Source organism: Anopheles nili, chromosome 3 (genome assembly GCF_943737925.1).
Source record: "Anopheles nili chromosome 3, idAnoNiliSN_F5_01, whole genome shotgun sequence".
In the NCBI taxonomy this organism is placed as follows: Eukaryota; Metazoa; Arthropoda; class Insecta; order Diptera; family Culicidae; genus Anopheles; species Anopheles nili.
Window position 1 is genome coordinate 15286516 of NC_071292.1, and position 26273 is coordinate 15312788.

The window sequence follows — 26273 nt, forward strand, 5'->3', positions numbered from 1 at the left end:
GTTTCTCAGGGTTTAGTCGTTCTTTTCGACTAAGCAGCAATGGTTGATTATATATTCATATATGTGGTTTGTGTGTGTATTGCATAATAAGATTTCACCCACGATCATCCATTCCTCCGTTCGCTACAAAGGGAGTACTTGTTGATTGATAATAGAAATTCAGTAATCAATAATAACCAATAATAATTGCGTAAATAGTTCTATAATTTTCATCATCACACTTCCGATTGATCTCCTTCGCTCGGGTAGAAGTTACACCTTCGTTCAAATACGGAACAGAATGAAATAAAAGGAAATCCTGGCTATGCTTTCAAGGAGCCTTTTTGAATAAGTTTTTTTTTCCAGAGAAGTTTTACAACCCAAAAACAATGTTCTTTTCAATCTACACATGCTCATACATTCATACTGTAGCGAGTGATTTTCTGAACAAAGTTTCCATTATCTCGCTAAATATCAAATGATACAGAGCTTCCCATATTTTTCAAAAATATTATTGCCAAAGAACGTTGAATGATACTCAAAACTATTCCGAGGATGCATTCTTTTTAAAATGTATTTCAAACGCATTTTTTTTCTCAAGATTTGAATACGCAAATATGATTTCAAAAAGAATGAAAGTAAAGCGTCCAATTATATCACGGAGATTTTGCTGTAGAGCTCATTCAAAGCAGTCTGTTCAACAAGAGCAGCAACCAGAATTTATATTTATAATAAATTTTGAGGGCGTACCATTTTTAATCCCCGAACATACATATTCGCGCCTGAGCTCCCATTCATTTTTCAACTCTTACTCCATTTTGTATACGATGTCGGTAGTTTTACAACACAAATCAAGAGTCAATGTACCAACAAATCCGTACAATCCATATAGAGAAATATTTGCAAGCGTTTCGTCGATCATATTCATAGCCCAATTCTAGTACTTATGTCACGCGTTTAAAAAAAACGTGTCAGAAGCGCATTCTGTGCTCTTGTTGAAAAGACTACAACAAAAAAGCTTTCCCTAAACTGGGTAGCAGATACGAAAACAACGTAACATCGTTAATTTCCTCTTTTTTTCTTCGTTCAGACAAAAACAAAATAGACCTCTACGACCATCCATTTTGAGTGATCAAAAAGGCTTTGTCAAAACAAAGCAAAAAACACAGGAAACTCTGTAAAAACCATCAATCGGCATATGTTCGCCTAAAAACCCTTAAAGGAAATCAAACACATTTCAAAGAAACTAACGATCGGTCGGTATCTTACATCTCACTCTACGTACGATATCACTAATTCTTTCGAGTCATTACGATCAATCAGTTCGCATTGGTTCAGTCCCTATTCCTTACCATAGCTCCCGTGTCTCACAGCTTCTCACTTGAGTCTTAACAGGCTCAGCAGCGTGCTTCTGGAGCACGGAGCTTTCCAACTTAAGAGATCACAGCGACAACCTGTCAACAACCCGGTCAATTTAAATCAATGGGCCACAAAACTCAGAAACACTTTAAGTATGGTTTCCAATCTGCATACTCCGCTACAACCGAATCATTCTATGTTCCATATTAGACACAGATTGAACAGCGGTGCATAGGAATGATAGATCCGTGCAGAGATTATCGCATGTAAAACCATACTCAAGCTACCATTGAGTTAAAGCCATGTCTGAGCAACTTCTGTATCAAAAGTGACGCCCAGCCATACCATTGATTGTTTTTTCTTGCAATCCCGGATTCACCGATTGAAATCTTAATTTGCTTCTTTCTATGCCTGATGAGTCTTCGATTCTTTTTTCTCTTTGCTCCACAGCTTATATATCTCGATCCGTAATACCAGCTTTTCCACGCATCACATCGGACTGTCTCAAATAACAATTTAATCTGTGAATCGTATCAGTTCTCCATTACGGGCTTAGTGATCAGCGTAAGGATCCACCGATGTGTCCGATTTGCATCGGGTTTCCTTATTTGGGAGGCCTTACGTAATGCAATTATAGCTTATGAATCTTCAACCTTGCAGTAGAGGAGTTCATAAAAAGTGTTTCGTTACATGACGAAGAGGCGCTTGTTTAAATTCCAAGTAGTATAGTTTTATATTGCAATTTTCGATACCTGTCGGCTGATGGTTTTAATGAAAAATATACGAAATAATGGACTAGTACTTACTGTTCATATACACTCCCACTCCCGTTTCTCCCTTTTTAACCTTTTCTCTTCTTTCTCCTTTGATCACAAAATAATTATGAACTTATCACACCATAGTTAAAAACCACAGTTCATGCGTACTCCAGAGCACTCCTTTGGGCACCGAGAACTCGAAAAAAAGGTTTGTTTGCGTGTATGTGTTTTCCACCGTCCGTTGAATTGGAGCAGTACGGTAACGTTTAACCTCCGTTGCTGTAAATTTTCCAGTTTTCATGATAATGCAGTGACGTACCTTCGGCGTCAATCGGAAATGTGTGATTACTGATGTGTTTTGTTGCGTGTATCGTTTGCTGCAAATTGTTTTAATTGATGCACTCCGCCTTTTGCTTGTTGTTTCCGGCCACATTGTTCTGGAAACCGGGTGGCATGGGGATTGAGTACTTGTCGAAGCCGTTAGGGAAGCCGCAGTTGGGTACTTCGTATGCCATGTAGGCGTTGCGATCGTTGTTCATGATGTTGACGTGAGAAAAGTTAAGCTGGAAAATAAATCAGATGTGCAACATTTGAAAGTCGTTTCATTTATGCAGCATACGATTACCGTTCCACTCTATTAACATAGCATTTACATGACGTTTTTTTGTTTATTATTTACATATTGATACTACTTTATCGTTAATCTGAAAATCTTTAAACCCTTTATCCAGTTGTCACTCACAACTTTATCTTTGGCCTACCCAACCTTTAACATTCTTCAACGGCAAGGAATTGTGACAAAATGTGAAATTTGATCAGCGTACTAACGTTCATGTAGGCAAATTTATTGCATTTTCCACAAAGATGGTGATTGAGGTGACCGTTAATTTCGAGCAAGACGTGCTCCATGTTTAGCTTCGACGATCACCGTCATTTGATCAATAATTTTCCGATACATTCGTGTATTTCGTGGATTCCCCTTTGTCAATCTTACCTGTGGATTTGCTTGCTGCTGTTGCTGCTGCTGCTGCTGTTGACCCATCAAGTTCGACGGCAAGTTGAGACCATGGTGTCCGAAACCTGTTACAATACATTAGAAACATTGGATAATTATGGTACGAATTATGAAAGACAAAATTTACTTTCCGTTACCTTGGCCAGGTTGTAGATTTTGCTGCTGATTCATTTGCTGTTGCTGTTGCTGCTGTTGTTGTTGTTGTTGAGCGTTCAGGAACATGTCACCCCCGGTCGGCTGATTGGGACCGTTCATGAAGGAGAACTGACGATACGACACGATGGCCGGATCCATCGACGTCCAGTCGGTGAGATTATTGCCATACGCTGTGATACAATCAAAAAGTAAATTGAGCAGAAGTAAAATTAATATGTGTCTATTATGATTTTCCTAAACTTATGCGTGTTCTCTATTCATACCTGGTTTGTTGAGTCCGTTTTGCTGCTGAGCCAAATGGTTGGGCTCATTCTGCTGGAAACCCAAGAATGGCTGCTGCATCTGCTGATTCCAGTTGCCATTTTGCGGTGGCTGTTGCGGCTGCTGGCCGTTGGGCATCTGCATACCACCGTTCATGAAGGGCAAAATTTTGCTCCCTAGAGAAAAATTTCAACAGTAGAAGAAAAACGAATAACTCTCAACGGCCACAGACAGAGAAAAAGCTCGCTCAAAACGTACCCTGTGCCCGCGGGACTCCGAAACCGAAGGCATTCATGTGATTGAAGCCAGGTGGCGGCATTCGGGTGCGTTGTTGTTGCTGCTGCTGCTGCTGCTGAACATTCTCCAGTAGCTTGCTGTGGTTAGATGCGCTCTGGGGTAGCTGCTGCTGATTCATTTCATCATTCATCAGCTCTGCAAGGGCCTTCTGGGTTTCCAAAAATGGATCGAATCCGAGCTCATCATCAACGGTCGCATTTTGAGCGTACTGCGACATCGGTGGCTGTTGTTGCTGAGTTCTGCTGCCGGATTGAGGCTGCGGTTGCTGCTGCGACGCTGCTGCAGCGGCCGCCGCAGCTGCCGCTGCTGCAACCGCTGCTTTATGCTGCTGCATGGAGCGATCCGCACCGTTCAGTAACGGGTTGTGAGCGCTAATGTTGATGTTTAATAGTCGTTGCTTTTGGAGCTGTTGTGATCCCAATAAACCTACAATTGAAAACATATACGTTAATACTACGCCCTTAAACCCCCTTTACATCACTCCTAACTTAAGGTACCTTCGTTGTGTTGCTCGAGGAAATGGTTGTTCAAACGATTGTTCTCCAGGGCGTTTAATATATTCATATCAAGCGCCTGCTGCTGCGGGAGCGAAATTTGTCCATTGAGTAAAAATTGTTGCTGCTGTTGCTGCTGCTGCTGGTTTTTGTGAAAGTCGAAGAACTTGTTCAACTTGGACATGTTGGCGTTTCCGTACATTTGACTCATGTCTGTGTGTAGCCTTTGCTGCTGGTGTTGCTGCTGTTGCTGTTGTTGCTGCTGCTGCTGGCTTAGGAAATTGTTTCGCATAGCGATGGTTTTGTGCCAAAAATCGTTCGTTCCAAAATCTGTCAATTTTAAAAAATAATCATAAAAACTTTCCAAATTACGACAACATAAGAGAAAAGGCGTATTACCGTTAAAATTATGGAATGGTGGTAGTCCATTCAGTCCATTGTTAAGGTGGTTACGTTTCTGTTGCTCCTGCTGTTGCTGCTGCAGACGAAGCCACTCTTCGTGCTGATCCTCCAACAAATATTTGTGGCGTAGCATGCATTTGTTGATAGCCGGATCCAACTCATCGGTAGCACCGCCCATGATACTGCTATCACCGTTTGCCATAAGCCCTCCAAGGCCACCGTTCAGCTGCTGGTGTAACCGCACGGTTTGTTGGACGAGATGCTGATGGTGCTGCGGCTGTTGTGGATGCTGCTGGTGGGGATGATGCTGCTGCTGTTGCTGAGGTTGCTGCTGTTGCTGCAGATTGCCCATGTTCTTCAACAGCTCCTTGGCGTGCTGCTCGTTCGTGTCGTTTGTACCGCTCAGGAGATCGGGAAGTTGCGAGGTTGTCAAGCCAACGCTCTGACTGCCGCTGACACCGTCCACGGCAAGATCCGCGCCTGGTTTGCCGTACGGGTCGAATGCGTTGTACGAGAAAAAGCTACTGTTGTCGTCCAGTATGCTGTCAAACTTGCTGAAACGCCCGGTCGCGTCGAGCATATCGTTGGCATACTTGTGGTTCATGATGCCACCGTCGGTAGTAGCCGTGTCCGTCACGGCCAGCTTCGTCATGGATGAGCTGATCACCGAGGTGGTGGTTTCCGTGCCCTCATCCAGACCACCGTACAGAGACGTCGTGGTGGAGGACGATGAGGCAACCGGGGCTGTGCTTTCGCTGTCCGCCTTCTCGTCACCCAGCGATAAGCTGGAGGATGGTGACGAGGAGCTACGGTTCGTTTCTCCCGCGTCAGCCTCTGTCGGAGGTATGGCATCTATAGCGCTTTCGCCGGTAGCGTTCGCAAGGATCGCGCCGTCGGTGCCGGCAATTAGAGCACTGCTACCACCATTGCTGAGCGTGTCAGCGAAAACACCCGGCGTGCTCTTACCACTGGCTGTTTCACTGTCGACGCCGTTGCGGGACGAAGGCGAACTGCTACAGGTTGCACGAGAGATTGAGAATAGTTGTTATTCATTGCAAAAAAAAGGAAAGTCCTTGTTACTGGTAGCGCAACATACCTCAGCGAAGGGGAATCCGTTTTGCCATCATTATCCGACGACAGGGCGTCATTGTCCAGATCCTCAAAGTCCAGTTCATCATCATCGTCGTCCAGATCATTGTTACTGATATGGCCATCTCCATTCGTGTTCCCGCCATTCCTAACGTTGCCCGATGCGGGACCACTAACAGTACCACTGGCATCCCGCTTTTTGCTTTGAGACTGTGGCTGCTGTTGCTGCTGCAACTCGCTATTATCACTATTGCCATTGAGCTGGGACTTTTGCTGCTGCTTTTGCAACTGTTCGCGTTCACGTTCCCGCTCACGCTCGCGTTCGCGCTCACGTTCGCGCTCGCGTTGCTGCTTAAGGTTTTTGCTGTTGTTGTGTGCCTCCTTACCGCTTCCAGTACCATTTTCGTGCGCTTCGTGAGTAGTAGCACCGTTCCGTTGCTGCTTGCCGTTGACCGACAACTTTCCTCCCTTGCCGTTCGCTAGCGCCGCACTGCCTCCCTTAGCAGAAGCTGCAACACCGTTGGCACTAGTCACGTTGCTTGTACTATCTTTATGATTACTGGAATTGTCGTGACTGTTTTTGTTGTGTTGTTGCTGCTGCTGCTGCTGCTTGTGTTTGCCTCCTTTCGAGCGAGATTTCGTTTCGTGCTTTCGGTCACTTCGGTTCGAATTTTCCTTATTGCTGCTACTACTGCTGTTGGCTGTTAGGAGCAACGAGCAAAAAAAATGACCAAACATTAACTCTTTGAGTACTGGTAGTGAATGGAGCCGAAATGGATAAACGTCCTTTTAACTAAATGGAGCTGTAAAGATGCAAAAAGGCACCTGGTGGGGCGTGTGGTTGGTGGAGTGGATAGGTCATTAATAACAGAGCCAAACGGACGAATTTTACTCTTCAATGAACGTTTCGCGAACTTTCGTTGATTTGTACAAAAACCATATTATATTCCACAACGAACTTGCACATCATACAAATAGAAACCATTGGATTTCCTTATGTATCGTTCAATTCAAACTAGGGAGCATTGTTCATACATTATTAACATTTTTTTACACATCGATGAATGATGGATTTTTATAAAAACACTTTTTTTCATTGCATTGAACTATCTTTAAATTAGAAGAAAAAAGATGAAATGAATAAAATCACACACAAAAATAATACAATGTACATTGTAATCCAAATGAAACAGCTACACATGCTCATGCATATTGTTTGCAGTTCTTGAGCTACAGCCAAACTCAATGGTTCTATTTTATCCGAAACCTGATGATAGAGTGTTTAGCTTTCAACTTTCATTAATTTGTATCCTCTCGTTTAAATAAATGTCAAAAAAGGACTTTCACTGAATGCTAACAACAAAGTTCAATCCAAAGAACGTGCCATATATAATTACAAAGCCTTCAATGAGCTGTATCACATATGTAAATTCTTATATACGTCACAATCAGACAATTTACACGATCACAATTTCTCACACTCGGAACCGTAGTAAACGAAATCATTCCAAAAAGGACACACTTGTTCGATTCAAATGTCCCTCCCTCCCTGCGAACGTGCGCTGCTCACGTGTATAGCAGTTAGAATGAAGATTTTGTGGGAACCAAGTGGAAGATGTGTTATCAATCGAGACACTAGACAGCTTTCCACAGTAGAGGCACGCTTTTCACTGTTCGGTCGCCTTCCATCATACGAAGCCTCGCACCATTTGAGGAAGGGTTTCAACTCACACACACCTGTTTTACCGTTAAGCTTATTCTCCTTATTGCTACTTCCGCCGCCGTGAGAGCCACCGCCGATTGGCGTCGTCGATAAGCTGGGCCACGCTTCTTTGCTTGGTATGAGTCCATTGGTAATGTCGCTAATCTGTTTAAAATCACTCCTGGGCGACGATTTACTGCCGCTCTTGCTGCTCCTTCCACCGTTGCCGCTGGTTCCGGTGCTGCCGTTGCTGCTGCTAGTGCTGCGGCCTGAGTTGCCGCTGCCGTTGCCGGACCTGGGCACACCAACGTCACCACTACCACCACCACTACCCGCACTACCCGTACTGCCGCCATTTACCACCAGCGCGGAGGACGCACCTGCAGTTGATGCTGCTGCAACAGCTGCCGCCGCCGACGTTGCCGTAGCCGCCACCACTGCCGCTGCCGTGGACGATACCTGGCCAGCGATCGTGGCCGCGTTTGCACCACCTCCACCGCCAGAGGCCGCCACACCATTACTGCCGCTACCGCCATGTCCTCCGGAGGACGTCAGGCCCAGCTGCGCCTGCATGGCGTCATGCAACCGCTTCTCGTACTCCTGATGCTTCCCCTGGTGCATCTCCTGCGAACGAAAAGTACACACACACACACCACACGCACACCAAGATAAGGTGCATTAGCTCGGTCAAGCAACGTGCGCGCTCTTTGACGACATCCTGACTAGTTACCTCCTTCGTAAAGCTAGCCTCCGGGTCTCCCAGCTCGTGCAAGTACATGCAGTCCGGTTTGGGACAGGTTTGATTTTTCATAAAGTGGCTACAGTACTTCGTCGTACCTAAGCTCGTCTTTATCAGTCGACCGTCAATCATGATGTTGTTGACGCTTTGGATCGCCCTCAGCGCGTCGTTATTGTTGATGTACGTCACATACGCCGACGCCGAGGGACCCTGCAAGAGTTAGTAAAGTTGACAGTTAAACGACTATTTGCACAATATACTGATCGTTGCATGATCGAGACGGATACGTACCTGCACACCCGCATACGTTGTACTAGGGTTGATGACCACTTTATGGATCTTACCATATTTACCGAAGTATTCGTGTTTCTTCAGAATCTACAACATAATCATACATAACATAAAGGCGCTAACATTAATACGCCACTCCCCCACATTAGCGGGAGCTCACGACCAACGAAACTGACCTCCGGATCGGCCAATCTCGGCGGCAGCCCGACGACGAACACCAGGTTCTTCTGCACCACGCGCACGTTCGCGAGATGTTTCCGGTTCTCGGAGATCTTCGCCCTCCGCTGCTGGTCCCGCTGCCGCTTCTCCGCCTTGAACGCCGCGATCTGCTCCTGCGAGAGGGGCGTAAAGTCGGCCGGGTTCTCCGGGTACGCCTTCCGACACGCCGGGCACAGCTCGTTCTCGTCCGTACGGATCCGGTGCCAGCAAAAGCGACAGATCTGCAAAAACACACAAAACAGAAAATGTTTTAGCGACGTTCCGACGGATCCTAACTCGGGGCGTTGAACGGGACAAAACCCGAACCACCGGCACTTTACCTGATATCCACAGGTACAGGGATAGAAGTTCAGATCGTCCACCTCCAGCGGTTCCATGCACAGTGGACACTCGACCTGCTCATCGCCGCTGCTGTTGTTCATCACGTTCATGATGATGACCAACACGCCGATTCAACGGAAAACGGTTCCAACAACACGCGCTTCGCCCTCTTCTCGCCGCGGTTCACGATCGGTTCTCGTTCTTTTGCAAAGCTTCACAAGACCACACAAAAAAACGACACGCAGAAAACGCGTACACAGCCGGAGCGTTCGAACGCAGCAGCAACTTGCGGCGTCCGTCAGTTGGTCCACGCAAATAACCACCTTAAAAAAAGGATACATAGGACAACGTTTTAGTGCAGTGCTCAAAAGAAGACACCCGTAAAGCAAGCTACGAGCCAAAGATATCCTTACCAGAACAGAACCGGAGGGATCCGTACGATCCGCGTCGTAATGCAGTCCTCGTTTTCCTCCTCTCTTCCGGGATCAGCTGCACTGTGTGCACACGCTCAGCTAGCGAAGCTGGATCACTGTTCAACAAATACTGTTGGGTAGAAATTGGGGGTTTTGTGGTTGCCGTTGCTGGCAGGCCCGAGATCGTGACACGATCACGGGGAGGCTGCTGTGTGTCGAAACACTAGCGCACGCGCCTATACGACCGAAACGGAACCTGGAACTGTGTCCTTGAACTGTATGTGTCGGTAGTTCGACCGATGTGTACCACACACCACTAAAAAACTGCTGCCTCGTTCACCACACAATAATCTTAGTTTGTACAAGTTTAATCTGCAAATGGAAAAGAAGAACGAGATAATGCATCGGATAATGGACACTCCGCGGTTTCGTCAAGGTTAGCGTAGCGAAACCTGCCCACTGTGCCCCTACCCCTCACCCCTCTACCGCACCACCACCAGTTGCAGCATATCTTGAACGTACGTAAGCACATTGAATTGACCCTCAGAAAAGCAGCAGTACAGACTAAAATATCGCATTTTCACGCATTGTCTCCTCTGTATGCTCTAAAAATATGCGTGGTTTTTTTTATTTTGTTTTTCACACCCCACTAGTCACCACAATTACCGAAATCGGTTTCCCATGCCGCTTTATAAATGGCCGTTGGTTCTCTCAACGCGAGTGAGTGTGGCGTCGGCCAAGAATATACAGCTCCCAGCCCAAACGCGCCTATCCCCGCACATTTCCTGCTAGTGGCCAGCTCGTAACCGTAACCGTTTGTGTTTAAAGTGGAGCGGCGAAGAAAAACAGTCAACCAAACCTAAATATAGCCCGAAAACTAGAAACCCCGCTCGAAACTGACCGCGATCGGTTGCCATCTCTTGACCATCAATTCCTACTCGCACACAACGGCACAGCGGCCTGTCAAAGTTCACCTGAACGACATGAACGAGACGCGTTCTAACATCTCTATAGCATCCTTATCAGTGACACACACATAGCTGAATGGAGTTGGTGGCTTTTAGGGAGAAACAATTCGCTGCAGCAGACGAACAGCAATGCAATATTCAGAGTAACACCTCCGCTGCGACTGTAATCACGCTCGAGTGGTTTGTTTGCGTTGTGATAGTGGAAAGTGATTGACGTTTTTACTTTCGTATATACTGCCCGCGGTTCGACGAACCGGCTGATGTTTGATTTGGAAGATTCTGGAAGCTGTCAGCAGGCGTTCGACAGGGCTGACCTTTGTGGATTATGTTTAGGGAGTTCAGTTGCTTATTGGCCTTTCTTTCTACCTCGAATCTGGTTGCAGTTGCAAGCTTAATAGATGAATAATGACCGAAGGGAGAGCGAAACATTCAAATTGTTTGAAGTCTCTCAAACATACGGCTGCCCTGGCTAACGTTGGGTAGTTTTCCTCGAGTGCAGTTATTCTCTTATCACTCAACCAAACACAGCAGCGCAAGGCTTAATGTCAAGTACCGGCAACGAACAAAACGCACATGCGACGAAGTGCATGGTGTGCAAACTTGTTGTAACGAGTTCAGCAACCAACAGAAACTGCATAACGTCTCCGCTCCGGCACTGTGATTGTTTATTAGCTAAAAACCTTGTCCCCGAGTGCGGAAATCGTAAACTAAACAGCAGCCAACTCAAACGTCCCTTTTCGTGCTTAGGGTTCTTGATCTCACAATACATTCACTTCACGTTTTCGATGACGTTTGTAAACCCACGCACCCAAAAGCGTGTTCACGTCGTCGCGGGCTCAAGCATAACACAACCCGATGATGGAAGGCAGCAACTTTGACGTAACAACGGCTAAAATCACCAAATAAGGCAGGCGTCAACAATTCGCACAACTTGAGCCACTGACGATGACCCACACACAGTCTCTTTTGGAGCGGTTTTTCTGTCCAAAAAACGACAGAAATGATCTCTTTTGTTAAACTCTTCACAAAATGCTGCGTGGGTGAATTCTACAGATGCAGCTCCACTCTAAAAAAAGCAAACACAATTGAACTGGCTCCACACACAAGCCTTGAGGGTTGAGTAGATAATGTTCACCGTTTAGGTGGGGAGTAGTGGACTCACGGTAATAACCCTTCAGTGTACAGCAGGCTTTTAGATTAGAAGTAACCCGACTGCTCTCGAAGGGGAGCCATAGGCACGCGTAGGAAAGAAAAACCTCCAAACCGGATACGACATGTTCTCTCACTCTCCGTTCACTCTTTCTGCTCTGCTCTGGAAGCAGCGACCTTTTTTATGCCTATCGCTGGCCGCAGCTGATCACCGCAGCGCGGCTGAGGTTAGGTAGCTCCAATCCGACTCGTTTATCTCAGAAAAGTAGGAATTGCGGCCACGACAAGAAAAACGCATAATTATGGATCTTTGTTGCAACGGGTGGAAGGATGGCCTTGGTGTAAAGTAAGTGGCTTCTCTCATTCTCTCGGTATGTCTCTGTCTCTGTCTCTCTCTCTCTCTCTCTCTCTCTCTCTCTCTCTCTTGGTGTTTCATCTCGTGATCTTGCGTTCGTTTCTTCCTCACCTATGTTGACGCTGTTTTAAAACAGTTAGTAACGCTTCTCTATGGCTTGAGCCATTCACTCGGGAAGCTGTCCAACACACAAGTGATCTTCTAATGCTTCCCCTATCGATAACGGTAAATTTGTTGGTTGGGGGTTGTCCTCTGAGACTTCATCTTTTGAGCTCGTTGGCTGGACGCCATGACCCCTGGAGGGACCCTCTTCAATTTGCAGCTTGAAAACGGTGGAATCGCCGTTCACTCACCTCATTTGCCTTGAAAGCCTAATTGAGACTGTGTGATGTTAGTCTCTCTGACTAACATCCACAAGACCATCATCGTCGCCATCATCATCACCGAGAGATGATGATTCATGCGTGCCTGGTTTGCTCGTATGTAAAACAGCAGTGTCTTTATGAACATTGTCGAGATTATAACTCTCGCAAAACCACCCCACATTCCAGTCTTTCAGATATCTGGTGGTTGTGGACAAAAGCCTTCATTGATCTTGCTACCAAAGGGCTTTTTTATGTCTATGGTTCAGACGGTAGTTATGGCTGTTTAAACCAGCCATTTGGTCGCTCTACTTTTCGACGAAACATGATTCAAAAGCGGACCAACTTCAACAAGAAACTTGACCTTTGGTTGAACGGGGGTAGCTGATCGCTCATCATTTTGGTTCCTCACAACAACACGGTTTTTTCGCTTTGGTCAAGGAAAGCTTATCCACTCCCCGTCTCGGGTTGTTCTTTTCACTAAATCAGCCTACGTCCCAGACGTCGGTGTCAATTGTGAGTTGTTGCATTATCCGTTGCTCACAAACCTACATGCCTACTCTCCACTCGCACACACACACACACATCCGACCGCCTGATGGCCGCCCTTGAACTTTCCAAATTGCAACGGTCCCATTCACCACCTTCTTCTCGGTGCGGGGTCCTTGAACCTATGCTAAAAGGTAAAATCAGCCCCCACCAACTTCCGACTGGGGGTGGGATTTCTCACGACACTTCCCCGTGCCAGAACGTTGCTATGTTGCAGACTTCTCGCACGCCAACACAGCATCGTCAGCAAGAAGAAAACCACAAGCGCGAAAGGGGAAGAAAAACGATCGAAAACAATCCTTTACAAAGCGCACACACGCGCGCACAAGTCCACACAGCAAGTCTGTTCCACAAAAAAGCAACATCGAAACCAAAGTCGGCTGCGGCGGGTTCCGTTTACACAACGGGGTTTGTTGTTTGGTTTAATGTTGCTAGCAGCTTCCCCTCCCCACGCGATTTGTACGTCCACCGATCGTTGTCCCGAAATGCACACGTACGAGCACACACGCACACACGGCCGCTGACGGACACAGAGAGAAAGTGGAGCATCAGCAGCAACAGCAACAACACGCAGCAAAAGTGAAACGGTGGCCGATATAAACGCGCCTACATCGACCGGACGCTTGTCAAAATCAGCTGCTGCGACTCCATTGGGGGGTGAGATATTTCCGGCGCGAGCATGCGAGAAGAAGGAGTATGGGAGGGGGGGGGGGGGATGCGCGTGTGAGAGAGCACAATAGAGACGCGCAGGACGCAAGGGATAGGGGTGGGGGGGTTAGAGAGCATGTACTACACACTACACACTAAGTGCGCAGTTCGACATTGCGCACTTCCGGTAAACTACGGCAAGCTGGCGGTGGTGCGTGTGCGCACGTGTGTGTGGTTTTGTTGTTATTCCTCCTCTAACCCCCCTCTCCCCATTTACTTTCAGGATGAACCAAACGGCATGCGTATCGAGCACGAATTAATGGGACGAGCGAACGAAGAAATCGAAGGAGCATTTGTGGAACACACCCTCGGGGTGGAATGTGCGGAAGGGGGAGAAGGAATGGAAAAGCATAAACAAAATTATCCACCACTCCCTCCCTCACACCCCCTTTGTTTTTTGCCGTGTCCGACCGATTAACCACTGCAGCGGCTTTCGCACTCTTTCTCTCACTCTCTCTGTCTGTCTATCACTGTCTCGCTCACACACTGGCATTCAGCCGTATCGAGCACGGAGGGGGGCGGGGGAGGGGATGCACAAACTAGCATTAATTGCTTCCTGTCGTGTCAAAACGAGCCAACAACTGCACATCCTCCCCAAACGATATCACCACAGACACACACACACACGCACACTTGTGCAAAAGCGCATCTCCCCTCCTCCGTGTCCGTCCGCTTCTCCGTTTGTGCTCACCATCTGCCTTTGTCACGGTTAATTTCCGGTATGCTAAACCACGCAACAATGCTCGCAAAAGCACACAACACCACACAACGAGAACGGAAGCACATTCCTTTCCTTTCTATCTCCGTTTCCCTCTGACAGGAGTTCGTTTGTGCGATTGTGTAATCGTGAAATTTCACCCATACACTACGGTCGCTAAGGGTGGGGGAATGGGGCTGGGGGCGGTGTGCACAACTGTCACCATCGATTGCTGTGTCTCGGAAGTCCTTCCGAGGTGCTTATATCCGCATCACGTTGGATCACACACACACACACTTTTGGGCGTCCTGATTCGGTCGCGGAAAACTCGTCTGCCATGCCAAGCGTCTCTGTCGGCATATGCAAGAAAAAAATGGCTCCATTTCCCAACTAATGGCGAATCTGTCATGAAGCACACTCAACCAACGATGCATCCGAATGTTGGGGACATGTTCCTGCATCCAAGAAATCGATAGCTCTCTCTATGGAAGCTTTTCCTTTATGGAATCTTTCTTCAGTATATTCAACCCTCGACGTTCTCCTGTATTAGCTGCACTTTTGTGTCTGCGGAGTGCCGATCCTTCACGATTATTTCACGACAGCGAATGGGGATAATTATTCCAAAGCAGCTCGATAATACCCCTAAACAATGGCTATCGAAGCGATCAACCCTGCAACTCAAACCCGATTGTAGATTTGATATTTTTCTACCTCGACAAGGACTATCTTATCACCAGCAGATCGAATTCGAAAGCATGGGATGATAAAGAAAGCCGTTAGGAATCGCTGTTCATGCCAGGGCCGTTTGTTTTTGTCTCCTAAAAGGCTCTCTTGTTTTTACAATCTGCTTTCGAGAGTGTATCGTAATCTGTTTTTCAGTTTCATATATATAAGAGAACATGATCTTCTCGCTTCATTGCTTAATGGTTGAAGCTTAAGTCTTCCCAATGCGATACATTTCAAGGATAGAATAAATTGTGTTTGCCACCAATTCCCCCACAGCCATTTTTGCAACCATCGCAGCGAAAGAAGAAATGTGCGCAAATCAGCTGCAGCAACACAAAACCTGCTCCGATCCTCCAAACAGACACAAACTCACACACACCAACCGAGGAAGGACATGACATTGAAAATAACTCCCCCTCCATGTGAGCGAAATCGAACCAGTCTCCGGCGCGCATTGGCGTTCCGAAAAAACGTACACAATCGCTAAGCTAAGCTGTCACTGCCGTGTGCTGGGAAGAAAAAGAAGCTCCCTCGCGCGAAAGACAGACGTCAACCGAAAAGAAGCGCTAAAAGTAAACACTTCGGCGTTCAAATATGCTTCAAATTCGCTCGCGCCCGCCTTCGAAGACAAACCCAAGCGATTCATATCCCGTCGGGTGTGTTGTTGCAAAGCAAATGGTGTGTCTGTCTGAAAACTGCGCCACACGCTCCGTGTGTAGGTCGTTTGGGGGTTTTTGCGCAATAATCCTCCGATCGTCTGGGAGGGTGATTTCGCGCAACAAAATTCAGTCAGAGAGGATTCCATAATTTGCAGCCATAGAACAAAAAAAAAGAAGGATAGAACGTTTACGCCTCATCTGGCCAGTGAGTGTTCCTTCGAATTTTCACGTGGTTTTCCCTTAGACGGTGCCATAAACAACTCCCGATCGGAGTTTGAATTTTCACCTCCGATTGTTGGTTGAATTTTTCCGCCAAGTCGCCCGGCCACAACGCGATCACACACATACAAAAAAATACGCAGCAGCTCATCTTTTGCGTGATCGTGAGCCTAGTAGAAATCGGCAGTCGAAAGCGCATGTGTTACAAGAGCGCATTGCTTCTGCGTTTCACCTTCACGCCGTTTGGGGTTTGGTGCGTAAGAGTAGTTTTCTTTCCCATCTCGTTTGTTTCTCTGTCTCCTGTTCTGTGCGACCACTCACACACACCCACATAAAAGAAAGCTCATCTCTTGGGGCAGGAAAACGGCGTCTCCTGGTTTGTTTGCCAAGGAAAACTGCGCGCCACTCTTAAGTGTATTAGACAGGTTTTACACACCACGAGAGCGTGTACTATTTTTATACTACAGCATGCCGGTGGTGTAAGCAGGACTCGTTTCATCCGCTCTCGACTGGGCAGCGACGATTTCCCGGAAAAACGTCTCGCCATCGTTGGCTCCATGACCCCCGGCCGATAGCAGGAGGACGATTTCCTCTCGAATTCCGTTGGCCACGACACGGCGCAGACTTTTGGTCGAAAAACAACCGCGTTTGGGAAAATAATACAGAAAGAAAAAATAGCGGTAACGCGATCGCACCCGAGGTCGACGGAGTGGAACGAAAAATCGAAAGTCTTTTCTGTGGTGGGAGCAAAGCAAAAACCCCACCATAGCACCCGAGACCTGGTGTACACGGGCTCTAGCTTGGCTTAGGCAACAATATTCGAAAAACACGATTTCTTCGTCGTACGAAACTGCACACGGGATAAAGTGAGGATGTTCGTTTCGTACAATGATGTGCATTGGCACTTCGATACGGAAGGAAAACGAATATATGTGTCATAAATTCACAGAAGGATCTAGAGAAACTTACGACAAATATTTGAGACTTTGTCCAATACGTAGCAACGCGCAATAAATTTAAACAACCATCAGAATGTCACATAAATTTGACTTGACACATCCGCTCGATATTCGCCTAAAGCTAAAAGCCTGCCGATCATGTTTAAAGGACCTTGACTTTGGCGGCTAAAAGCACACGATCCAATGTCCAGACACGTAAAAGAACATAAGATTCCTCTCATAGCAGCGCTCTGCGGCTCTCATAAGCCTCTTTTTTTCACTTTCACGCATAAAACCCACCGACGAATTGAATTTAAATTACTCAACACTAGCAAACAACCATTATTCGAAAGACGTAAGCGCTTGTGCGTCCGGCGAGGGCCACTATTTGAGTGACATTTGCAACGGTTTTTGTCAACAACCCCTCAAACGATAAGGAGGTTCTTATCGGCAACAACACAAGGAGCCCCAGCTGCGGGAAGAACAAACTTCCCCCAAGGGTCAAACAGTGCCAGATGCATGTTCCACAGCTACCGATAACCGTACACATGTCCCTTTACAAGACGGCGGGGCCCGAAAGGACGAAGTGGACATGGACCCCCCCCCCCCTCTCTGCCCCCCTCCACTACGAATCAGATGAACCTCTCCATCGATGCGGTGGTTTTGCGATTGCGCAAAAATTGCGTCTCAAATTAAGTAACGGAAGGTGGGTCGCGATGTTTGCAATTTCGAGACGTTGCATTTGTTTTGAGCAGAACCCACACACGACAAACGGGAGAGAGAGAGGGAGAAAGCGTGCACGTCGAAGTGCATTAAAAGCACGTTGTGGCCATCAATCATCCAAACCCGGGGTGGTGTTCCATCGACGGGAAGAACCATACGCAAGTCCTGGCACGAGCACCAGCACACACCACTGCCATCTATTTTTTGCCACTTCTACGTGCCAAAATGTCTGATCAGTACTCGGAACCGTCGTGTGCGGTTTTTTTTTGTTTTTAAATACTCCAAGCTAGCTGACTAACTCCTCGCTTATATTTTCATGCTGGGAGCGATGCATGCTCGCACACATGCACATATTGCTATGCACAAAACGGACGCTTAAACGAGCTCTTTTTCCTTTGCTCGCCCTTATCATCTGTGACCAAGCATTACTAGATCCTTTCGCGTAGCGAGTGCACAACAATTGTCACCAAAAGAAAAGAGAAAACCTCACGAACTGTTGACGGATGTTATTTGGTGACTCTGTTCGGTTTTTTCCAGAAACAAAAGCATTATCAATTCCAATACGGCAGATTGAGATAACCGTTTCAACCAGCCACGCAAAGGGAATAGCTTATCGTAATCTATTTTCCATAAATCGATTAGATTTGTGTCACACATTGGCCTCAAACTGGTGTTGAGAATGTAATCGAACGATTACATATCATTTGTGCAAATAAATCTGTAGAAAACCCGTTTTCAAAAGGTATTCCGAGCAGCAGATCCTTGAGCTAGATGTTTAGGATGGCGATTCGTACACACGCGGGTTTTTACACATTTAATACGTTTCATTTTTGCACCTTTTTTTCACCACACGTATGATTAAACCTGTAAGTAATTTCGCAGGTTTATCTTTGGTCGATATAAAATATCACATCAGCAGAGAACACTTAAAGAAAACACTGGCACAATCATTCACTTGCCTGCTGACGCTGCTTATGTGTGCTATGGTAAGTATTTTTCCAGATTTTAAAACCACCCTCCTCATCCCTCAACACACCCACGAACCCGTAGCATTAATTCCACACACCAGCAACAGAACACATCCACCGGATAAAGCTGCACCCACTCACCCAGCCAGAGCATGAGGGGATAGCTTTATTTATTCAATCAAGCCCCAAATGGCCGCCTTCGAACGCTGGCTGCAGCAGGAAAATGGAAGACGCTTGGGGAGTAGCATTTTTGTTTTTGTGAACCCACACAAACCCCCCTCCCACCCCCGTCTCGCTAGCGCCCTGTTTTCCGCGGCCACACCAAACTCAAGGGTTTGTGCAGGCGGCTCGGGAAGGTAAACCAGTTGCCCCAGCTTTTGCTAACGGTGATTTCGAGCTCGCTGCGGTTGCCTGCCGAGGACGGCCTCTAACCAAGTCCAAGTGAAGGCACGGGGCGAGAAAAAACCCCATTCCCAACTTGCGGTAGAGCCTTTTCTTCACGCCGCATAAAATCGAATCCCTAACGATGCGGTAGCCCCCTCGCACTAACCAACCCTCTCCCTCCCGGTGGAAGTTGCTTTTGAATGCACCCACACAAAACTGATGCCGATGTCGCCATGCCGCGAGGTGGCTAGAAAAGAAGCCAACCCTGACACGATCGAAGATCGCTCGTCGGAAGGGAGGATGATGATGATGCTGGGAGCATAAATCGATGGCGCCCGCTCCGGGGAAAAGCTACAGAAATGTTCGTTTTAAGAGCCCATTTATTGCACCGCCGATCGATGAAACTCTGCGGAGCGAAAGGGGTTACATACCGAAAAGGGCACAACGTTCCCTTTGTGCATGCAACACAAATGTCACAAACGAACGGAACGGGACGGGGGACTGAGCATAAAGTGGGTGGGGGAAAACAACCCGAGTCGCGGGACGGAACAGATTACGAATCTTTCTTTGTTTGGCGCTCGGTTTTCGGAGGGGGTGGCATGCCACCCCCTGCAGGTGCATTCTAGTGCGACCTCTCTTTCTCTGTCTCCCTCGCACCCAGAGATGGGAAGGGTGAGTTTTGTTCCTTCGAAAGCAAGGGTTACGCAACAATTTTGCCATAGATGAATATTGAATGCTTTTCCCCTAACCGTGCTTTTGGCTGAGTCAACCTGGACATTCATAGGTTGCTTTTCGGTTCACTATTCTTAAGAGAGTGCTATAATGAGCATGCGAGGAAAACAGAGAGAGAGAGAGAGAGAGAGAGAGAAAGAGAGAGGGTCTTATGACGAGCAGACAGTAATGATGGCACGCGCATTTCTGTCAAATTACGGCCTGCTTTGGTAACAAGTTCTAATTTTCAGCGCTAAGACGTGGCGTAAGTCTTGAACTCCTTTTTTTCCTCCTTTCGCTTAGAGGCCTTTGCTGGTGGTTGCCTAAACTTCTCTCCTTCCCGGTTTTGGACACGGTTTGCACATCGACCATCGGTCGACGGTTACGCCGAGCTTGTGAAGGATGGGGGACAAGGCACGTTGCATTGCCCTAGGAACATGCGAAATCCAAGCCCGAGTGGGGGATTTGCTACTCCTCCTCCTTCCATGCTATGCGTCATGCACACGAGGGTTGGGGATTGTAGCGATTTTCCACGTCGACGACGCTTCGACGGAAAGTTCGATGACGCGCGCGTGCTGCTCGGGCCGGGGAGGCGGATTTGGAGATTTCATTTTCACTTTCTTTGCGCTAAGCCAACAAAATGTGGCTTGTTCGTGTCGGGCGCGGGTGTTGTTCATAAATGAGTGGAGTACAACACACGGTATACGAACGAAAAAAAAAACAACTCACACAACACAACGCACGTCAACGACAGGGGGGCACACACACTCACACGGGCAAATCCTTGTACATCCGGCGCGGAGTTCACAAATCAACGGGGTTGCGATTTTCCATTTGTGTTTTCACTTTTTTCCACCACACCAGACGCTAGGCAACTGAACCGTTCCAGCCAAACCGCCGTCCACTGGGGCTTAGAGAGCTAGATGAAACGATCGAGTAGGCGTTGGTTTTTCGAGCAAGGTGTGTGTAATACTACTGATACTTAATGCCGTTTTACCAGCTGCCAATTTCCGCGTTCCAAACGCACAGCACCGCACCGTGCTAAGAACCGCTCACAATAAGAATGACGGAAAACCAACGTAGCCACAATGGGGCATTTTTCGTCGGCGACTGTTGGCAATAGAGTGCTAACGACGAGTTAATTACACGCCACGACATGCTTAGCTGCCGACAACGGGGGCATTAGAGTTTTGATTCGTGACGTATCGTCAGCTGGATTTGACGTTTCGAACGACAACTGACTCAACCCATTCCGTCGCGGAATTCCACTTGTGGGACGATTCGCCTGTGGGCTACAGGCTACAAAGCATTCGAAACAACATTACATTGCACACCGCTCTGTCGCTGCAGTTAAATAATGCGGTGATGATGCTCTCTTTCTATTGCACTCACGCATTCTGCGCACACGGGTACTTGGCAAATGTGCAACCGTCTCCGACGTGACCGACGAAGCAGGCGACGGCTGCGCGTACAAGGTGCCGTGTGCGTTGGTGTTCGTGTGCCACGTACGCAAGAGCCCACCAGATTTTCGTCAGGGTGGTGCGGCTGCTACGAGACACTACTAGGGGCATTATTATTTTTTTCAAGCTGATTTTTCTCACAAGTCGGCTGCTGTGGCCTGCAAAACAATGCAGCGGAGACACCATGTACACGCGCTTCTGAGCATACACAACCACTAGCACTATTGCCCCTTTCTCGTACCCTTCTATTCTTTTTTCCTCTGTAGCACCGTCAACCTTTCGCAAAGAAAAAGCCCATCACCTTTTTTGCTTCGCACGCAATCATGTAAATTTTAATTGTTCTTAGGCACGCAAACCCCGCAGCATCGAAATGGCCAACACAAAGAGATCATTCCAGCGATGGGAGATGGTGGTTGTTCGCAACAATACAAGCAACCTATGCCACCAATGAGGTGGTGATTGACGTGTACTTTGTCGCTGCCGATGACTTTCCCAGCTGAGATTGGCTGAGATGCAGGCTAGGTGGCTAGATTCATGGGCATTTCCACCAAATTCACGCACGGCAAGGGCTACCTTCCGTTGACGATGCTGCTGACATTTAAACTGCGAAGGTGGTCAACAAAATCGAACACCAAGCTCTCGGATGGTGCCCACCAACGGATTCGAGAAGGGCTACAGGAACAGAGCAGAACGACGAACAAACAGGTAACAAACAACTTTTCGCTGCGTCTCTGAAATTCTCTCTCCCTCTCTCTGTTGTCACTCTTTTACATCTTTTTCTTCCGTTTGCACCGTACGACGTCTTGAACGTGCGCGCGTGTGTTTGTGTGTACGTGGGCCGTAGCATTTGTAAAGTTGCAGCACGAAGGGCGTACGGACGGGGGGTTACGATAAAACATAAACGAGAGAGAAAAAATCTCCCCAGTCCCCATATTTTACGCACTTTTCTTTGTTTAGCGAGTAGAGCCTTGTATGGTGCTACGGGTTCGCGTAGCGTAGCAAGTAGCGAACGAAAACTCATAAACGTACAAATTTTCGAAGAGCACTCATTCCGAAGTGATAAAGAAGAAAAAGAAGAAGAAGAAGCAAATGATTATTGACAATCTTTACGTGGTGAATCTTTCCGTATCGATGGTTTCGTTGATTTTTACGCACTCGCTTGCTGCTCTCAAGCCCTTGCATCCTCTCTCGCTCGCGCCCGTTCTCTCTCTCTCTCTCTCTCTCTCGTGATAGTACACAACATACACATAAGCGTGTATGTTTACTGTGTGATTTTTCCCTTTTTCCACCATTTTCATCCTCAACATCATCGCGTTTGCGCTGCATTCTTCGTAACCGTTGTCTCCCTTTTACGCACTCTCTCACTCTCTGGTTCTCTTGCGAAGGAGTAATAGGAACACGTACGTTTGCACATACACACAGGCACGCACACACTGCCGGAGAGCACGGGCATAAACTACTCTCGATACTACTGCTACCGCTAACTTGTTGTCTGGGGGTGCACTTTTTTTGTTCTCGTTATTTATGTACCTCCTCTTCTCGTGCGCTTTTCCGACCCTCCTTGTTTTGCCACCCTTTCCCAGCGCACATCCCACAACCACTCGGGAAAATGGTCTGCGCCCATCATGTTGATTTCTTCTCAACGCGCTTTTCCAAGCACTTGGAGAATTTCGATGGTATGTTGAATGGGGCAACAACCAGCAACAGCTACAATGCTCGAAAGCCCCAGAGCATAACTGTGGAAGGAATGCTAAATTGGGTCCACGGGTGCGGGTCATTTAGCGTAAAATGCGAACGCGCAACATCCTTCCGAACCATTTGTGGTCAGGGAAAACGGACGGCTAAAGAGCCCACGAAAAAAGGCCAATAAAGGGAACGGGAGAAAAATGGGCACACAAGAAGAACAACACGCCAGGCAGCGAGTGTGTTTTGTGGTGGAAAACAAAACAAGTTACACCAAAGTGGTGGTAGTTACATCACGGTGAACCCTCCGCCGTTACACTATTGTCCACTTGTCATTTGTACACACGGCGGAACTGGTTCGTGACAAAGCAAGCGAATTGCGTACGCCATGCACTCACACAGCTGTGCGCGCGCACACACACACACGCCTGCAAGCGTAGTTTTCTGTAATGGCTTGCTGCGGTTGAGAAATCGAAGCCAGATATTTGTTCCTCATTTAACAATTTTCTCGCCCGAAATAAAGATGTTCGTCTTCTGCGCGGAATCACACCTTCCGTGTAAGTTGTATGCTTCCTTTCTGCGATTCCTTGAGACCTCAATCTGAGTGTGTGGATCGATGAAATCTCTTCCTTCTAGAAATCACTTGCAACCCTTTGGGTAGGCCATGGCACGGTAGATGCATTTTGCTGTATTGATTAATGAGTCCACCAATGCATCCAGGGAGTGGAGATTGTAAGGATCTCTGGAGCATTTTTCAACGAACTTGAATGCTGCTGCTGATGTTGTCACCATTGACCGATCGTTGAGGTGTGTGTGTGTGTGTGTGTGATTTGTGAACGAGGCGAAAATGTATCCACTTCCAATTCCACACGTTCGCTGGGGTTTTTCTAACGAGAAAACGTTGCTCTAGGCTGTTGCATTGACTCATGTCGTATTTTTTTGGCCTTTACTTCATGACCACGTATCCCCCCTGCAAACCATTCCTTCGGACGTAGGATGGAGGTGTTGTTGTAAAGTAGGAAAATTACCATAAGCCTCAAGACTGTTGTGTTTTAGCGTAATTCACTAGTAAGCGGAGCAAACCGCAAACAGCATTCCACTGTTCTGCAGCACACAGAAATATTCACCAAATGCACACGCGACGTGAGGATCACACACGAATAATACCGTACGCAACACGATTCCGCGCTACTGTAGGGAGGATGCTGATGGAGCCCGCTGTTGCTGCGCTATGCTGAGAGCCAACACCACAATGAGTAGTACACACTGAGCATCGAACGGACTACTACTACGGTTGGTTTACACCCGAGCTAAGGATGGGAGATTGCAAGATGGAGGGCGGGGGAACACAAGAGAGAGAGAGATAGAAACATTATGAACCAACGAGAGAAGAACAAGCGGGTGGGTGAGAGGGGGCTACTAGCGCAACCATCGGGCAAATGATGGGCCAACGGGGAACGGACACGGACAACAAGCCAGACGAGGGGAGCAGTCGGAGAGCGGAACAGAATCGGAACGGTTCCGTCGTCGTCATCGCTAGCGGCCCCAACATCAGAGGAGACCCAGCCAGAGAGAACGAGCAAAAAAGAGAGAGAGAGAGAGCCCCAGCAGCTGCGGGTTGGCTGGCTTGCATGGGGACAGAGAAAAGCATCGGGAACAGCGGAGCAAATAACGCAGCACTACAGTTGGCGCAAGAGAGACAGAACATCGAGCACACACACACGTATATACACACTCGGCCAGTTTCCCAAGCCGTCCGCAAACGGTCGAACGAACGGGTGGAAGCTCAAAAGTGAGAGAGGGAAAGAGAGAGTCAGACAAGTGGAGGGTGTGAGAGATTACGACCGACGACGACGAGCGACGTATGAAAAAATACTTCGAGAGCCATCCACCATAGCGAAATTTTTGGCCACTTTTTAACTGCAATTTTGTGCACGTTTCCATCACTGAATCTAGCGTACTCGAGCGTCCCGATACGGTACGCACTATCGAAGGTGGATTGAACCCATTTTTAGTTACCTGATACGCAAATATGCAAGGTAAAAGCAAAGATTTTCTGCCAGGAAAATCGAACGTACTCGCGAAGAAATTGGAAACCAAAGTTATTAAGGTGGGACCATTCGATGGCAGCCTGTGCCCATCCAATAATGCATAATACTTTTGACAGTCTTCGGTCCCTGACGTCAAATTGGAAAGTTCGTTTGAATCACCAGTCAAAATAATTTAAAATATGTTTGAGGAATATTGTTATTTGTTTTCGATAGATGATCTACTTTAAAGTAAGGCATTAAAGAAATTAAACAACAGTTTAGTATACGTAATAATCCGAACGTGGAACCCCAAATCCCATAAACAATTGAACAAGTAAATGCGAACACACGTGTGTTTAACTGAGAAGAAAAAAAAATTACAAATATAAAATTTTGTATTTTTCTATAAAAAGAGTGGTATAGAAGGTGAACAGCTGAAATTCATGTTATATATTCCTTCGCAGTCCCGCAGTCAACAAGATACCGCGAAGAGTTCAACACCAGGTCGTCAGTTCATAAACAAGACACTGTCATTCGTTAGGAGACAAACGTCAGCGAGTGTACGGAAACCACATACACTCGAAATAATGTAAATTGTTTACAAAAGTTTCAACCAACTTGGTCTCCGCAAAACCTCTCAAGTTTTTTAGAGTTTACAAAATCTGCACAGTAAAATCAGGAGCTTCTATTGCAATTGATGCTCTAGATTGCGAAGGTGCAAGCAGAAACCTGCCGTTCGTTTTGCGTTCGTGCTGAAACCGTGCAGAGAAAGAAGAAGAAAGAAAGAAAGAACATCCCACCCGTGTACAGTGAGTAGGAGAAAAAAAGTGAAGAGTTACGGTCTTTCTCGAAGTGGTCGCCAAAATCCGTGCCCTATTTGCTGAACCCCTCTAAACGCTCGTCGACAAAGTGACTCGTTGTACCATCGCGATCCTGCCCCCGTCGATGGCACCACCTCGTGCATAACGTCCCACATCCGCGCGTGCAGTGCATTGTGTGGGCAGTAAACAAGCCCGCGCCTTGTTGGTGTGCTTTGTTTATCACATTTTCGCGCGTCCCGTGAGCCGTTTTTGCTGCGTAGCAGCGCGTTTTACCGTGCTTTTGCGTATCGCGCCTCGACCGCGCTCGGTGATTGCTTCGGTGGTGGTTTGCGCGATCCGCGACTCCGTTCCATTGACCCGTGTGTGTGTGCGCGTATCCCGTGTCCCGTGAGTAACCCCACGCGACGTTCGCGAACCTTGCCACCTTACGGATCCTTCGTGGCACGGCCCAGTTAGCAGCACCGCCAGCAGGCAGCAAACCCCGTGCGCCGTCGTCCTCCCCACTTACAGCACCACCACCACCAGCAGCCACACACGCGGACGTCACATTTCGCGTGATAGGTTTCGCAGTGCCACATCACGTCAGCCGACCTCGATTGGTTCCCCGCTCCGTGTGTTTCGCGTACGCGTTCGTGCTTCCAACCCGTCACCGTCAATGTGCAGCAAGG

The 26273-nt window shown here is 47.5% G+C and overlaps 1 protein-coding gene across 1 annotated transcript; it reads right to left on the reverse strand.

Annotated features, from left to right (window-relative positions):
• Window positions 1–2485: 2485 nt before the first annotated feature.
• On the reverse strand, window positions 2486–9192 carry LOC128725347 (neurogenic protein mastermind). Its single transcript, XM_053819082.1, has 13 exons — window positions 9082–9192; window positions 8719–8982; window positions 8543–8629; window positions 8243–8461; window positions 7548–8136; window positions 5818–6511; window positions 4719–5734; window positions 4323–4649; window positions 3787–4251; window positions 3531–3704; window positions 3249–3437; window positions 3091–3176; window positions 2486–2659 (listed from the first exon to the last, which is right to left on the reverse strand). The coding sequence occupies exons 1-13, from the start codon at window positions 9190–9192 to the stop codon at window positions 2486–2488; spliced, it is 4395 nt and encodes a 1464-aa protein (XP_053675057.1).
• Between the last annotated feature and the right edge of the window lie 17081 nt (window positions 9193–26273).

Bases quoted from the DNA above. Each gene is read 5' to 3' on its own strand.
- LOC128725347 (XM_053819082.1), bottom strand. From the start codon at position 9,192: ATGAACGTGATGAACAACAGCAGCGGCGATGAGCAGGTCGAGTGTCCA. The intron at 8,462-8,542 runs GTACGTATCCGT...TAACTCTTGCAG, and splicing joins CAACGTATGCGGGTGTGCAG to GGTCCCTCGGCGTCGGCGTA. The intron at 8,137-8,242 runs GTAACTAGTCAG...TTTCGTTCGCAG, and splicing joins AGGCTAGCTTTACGAAGGAG to GAGATGCACCAGGGGAAGCA.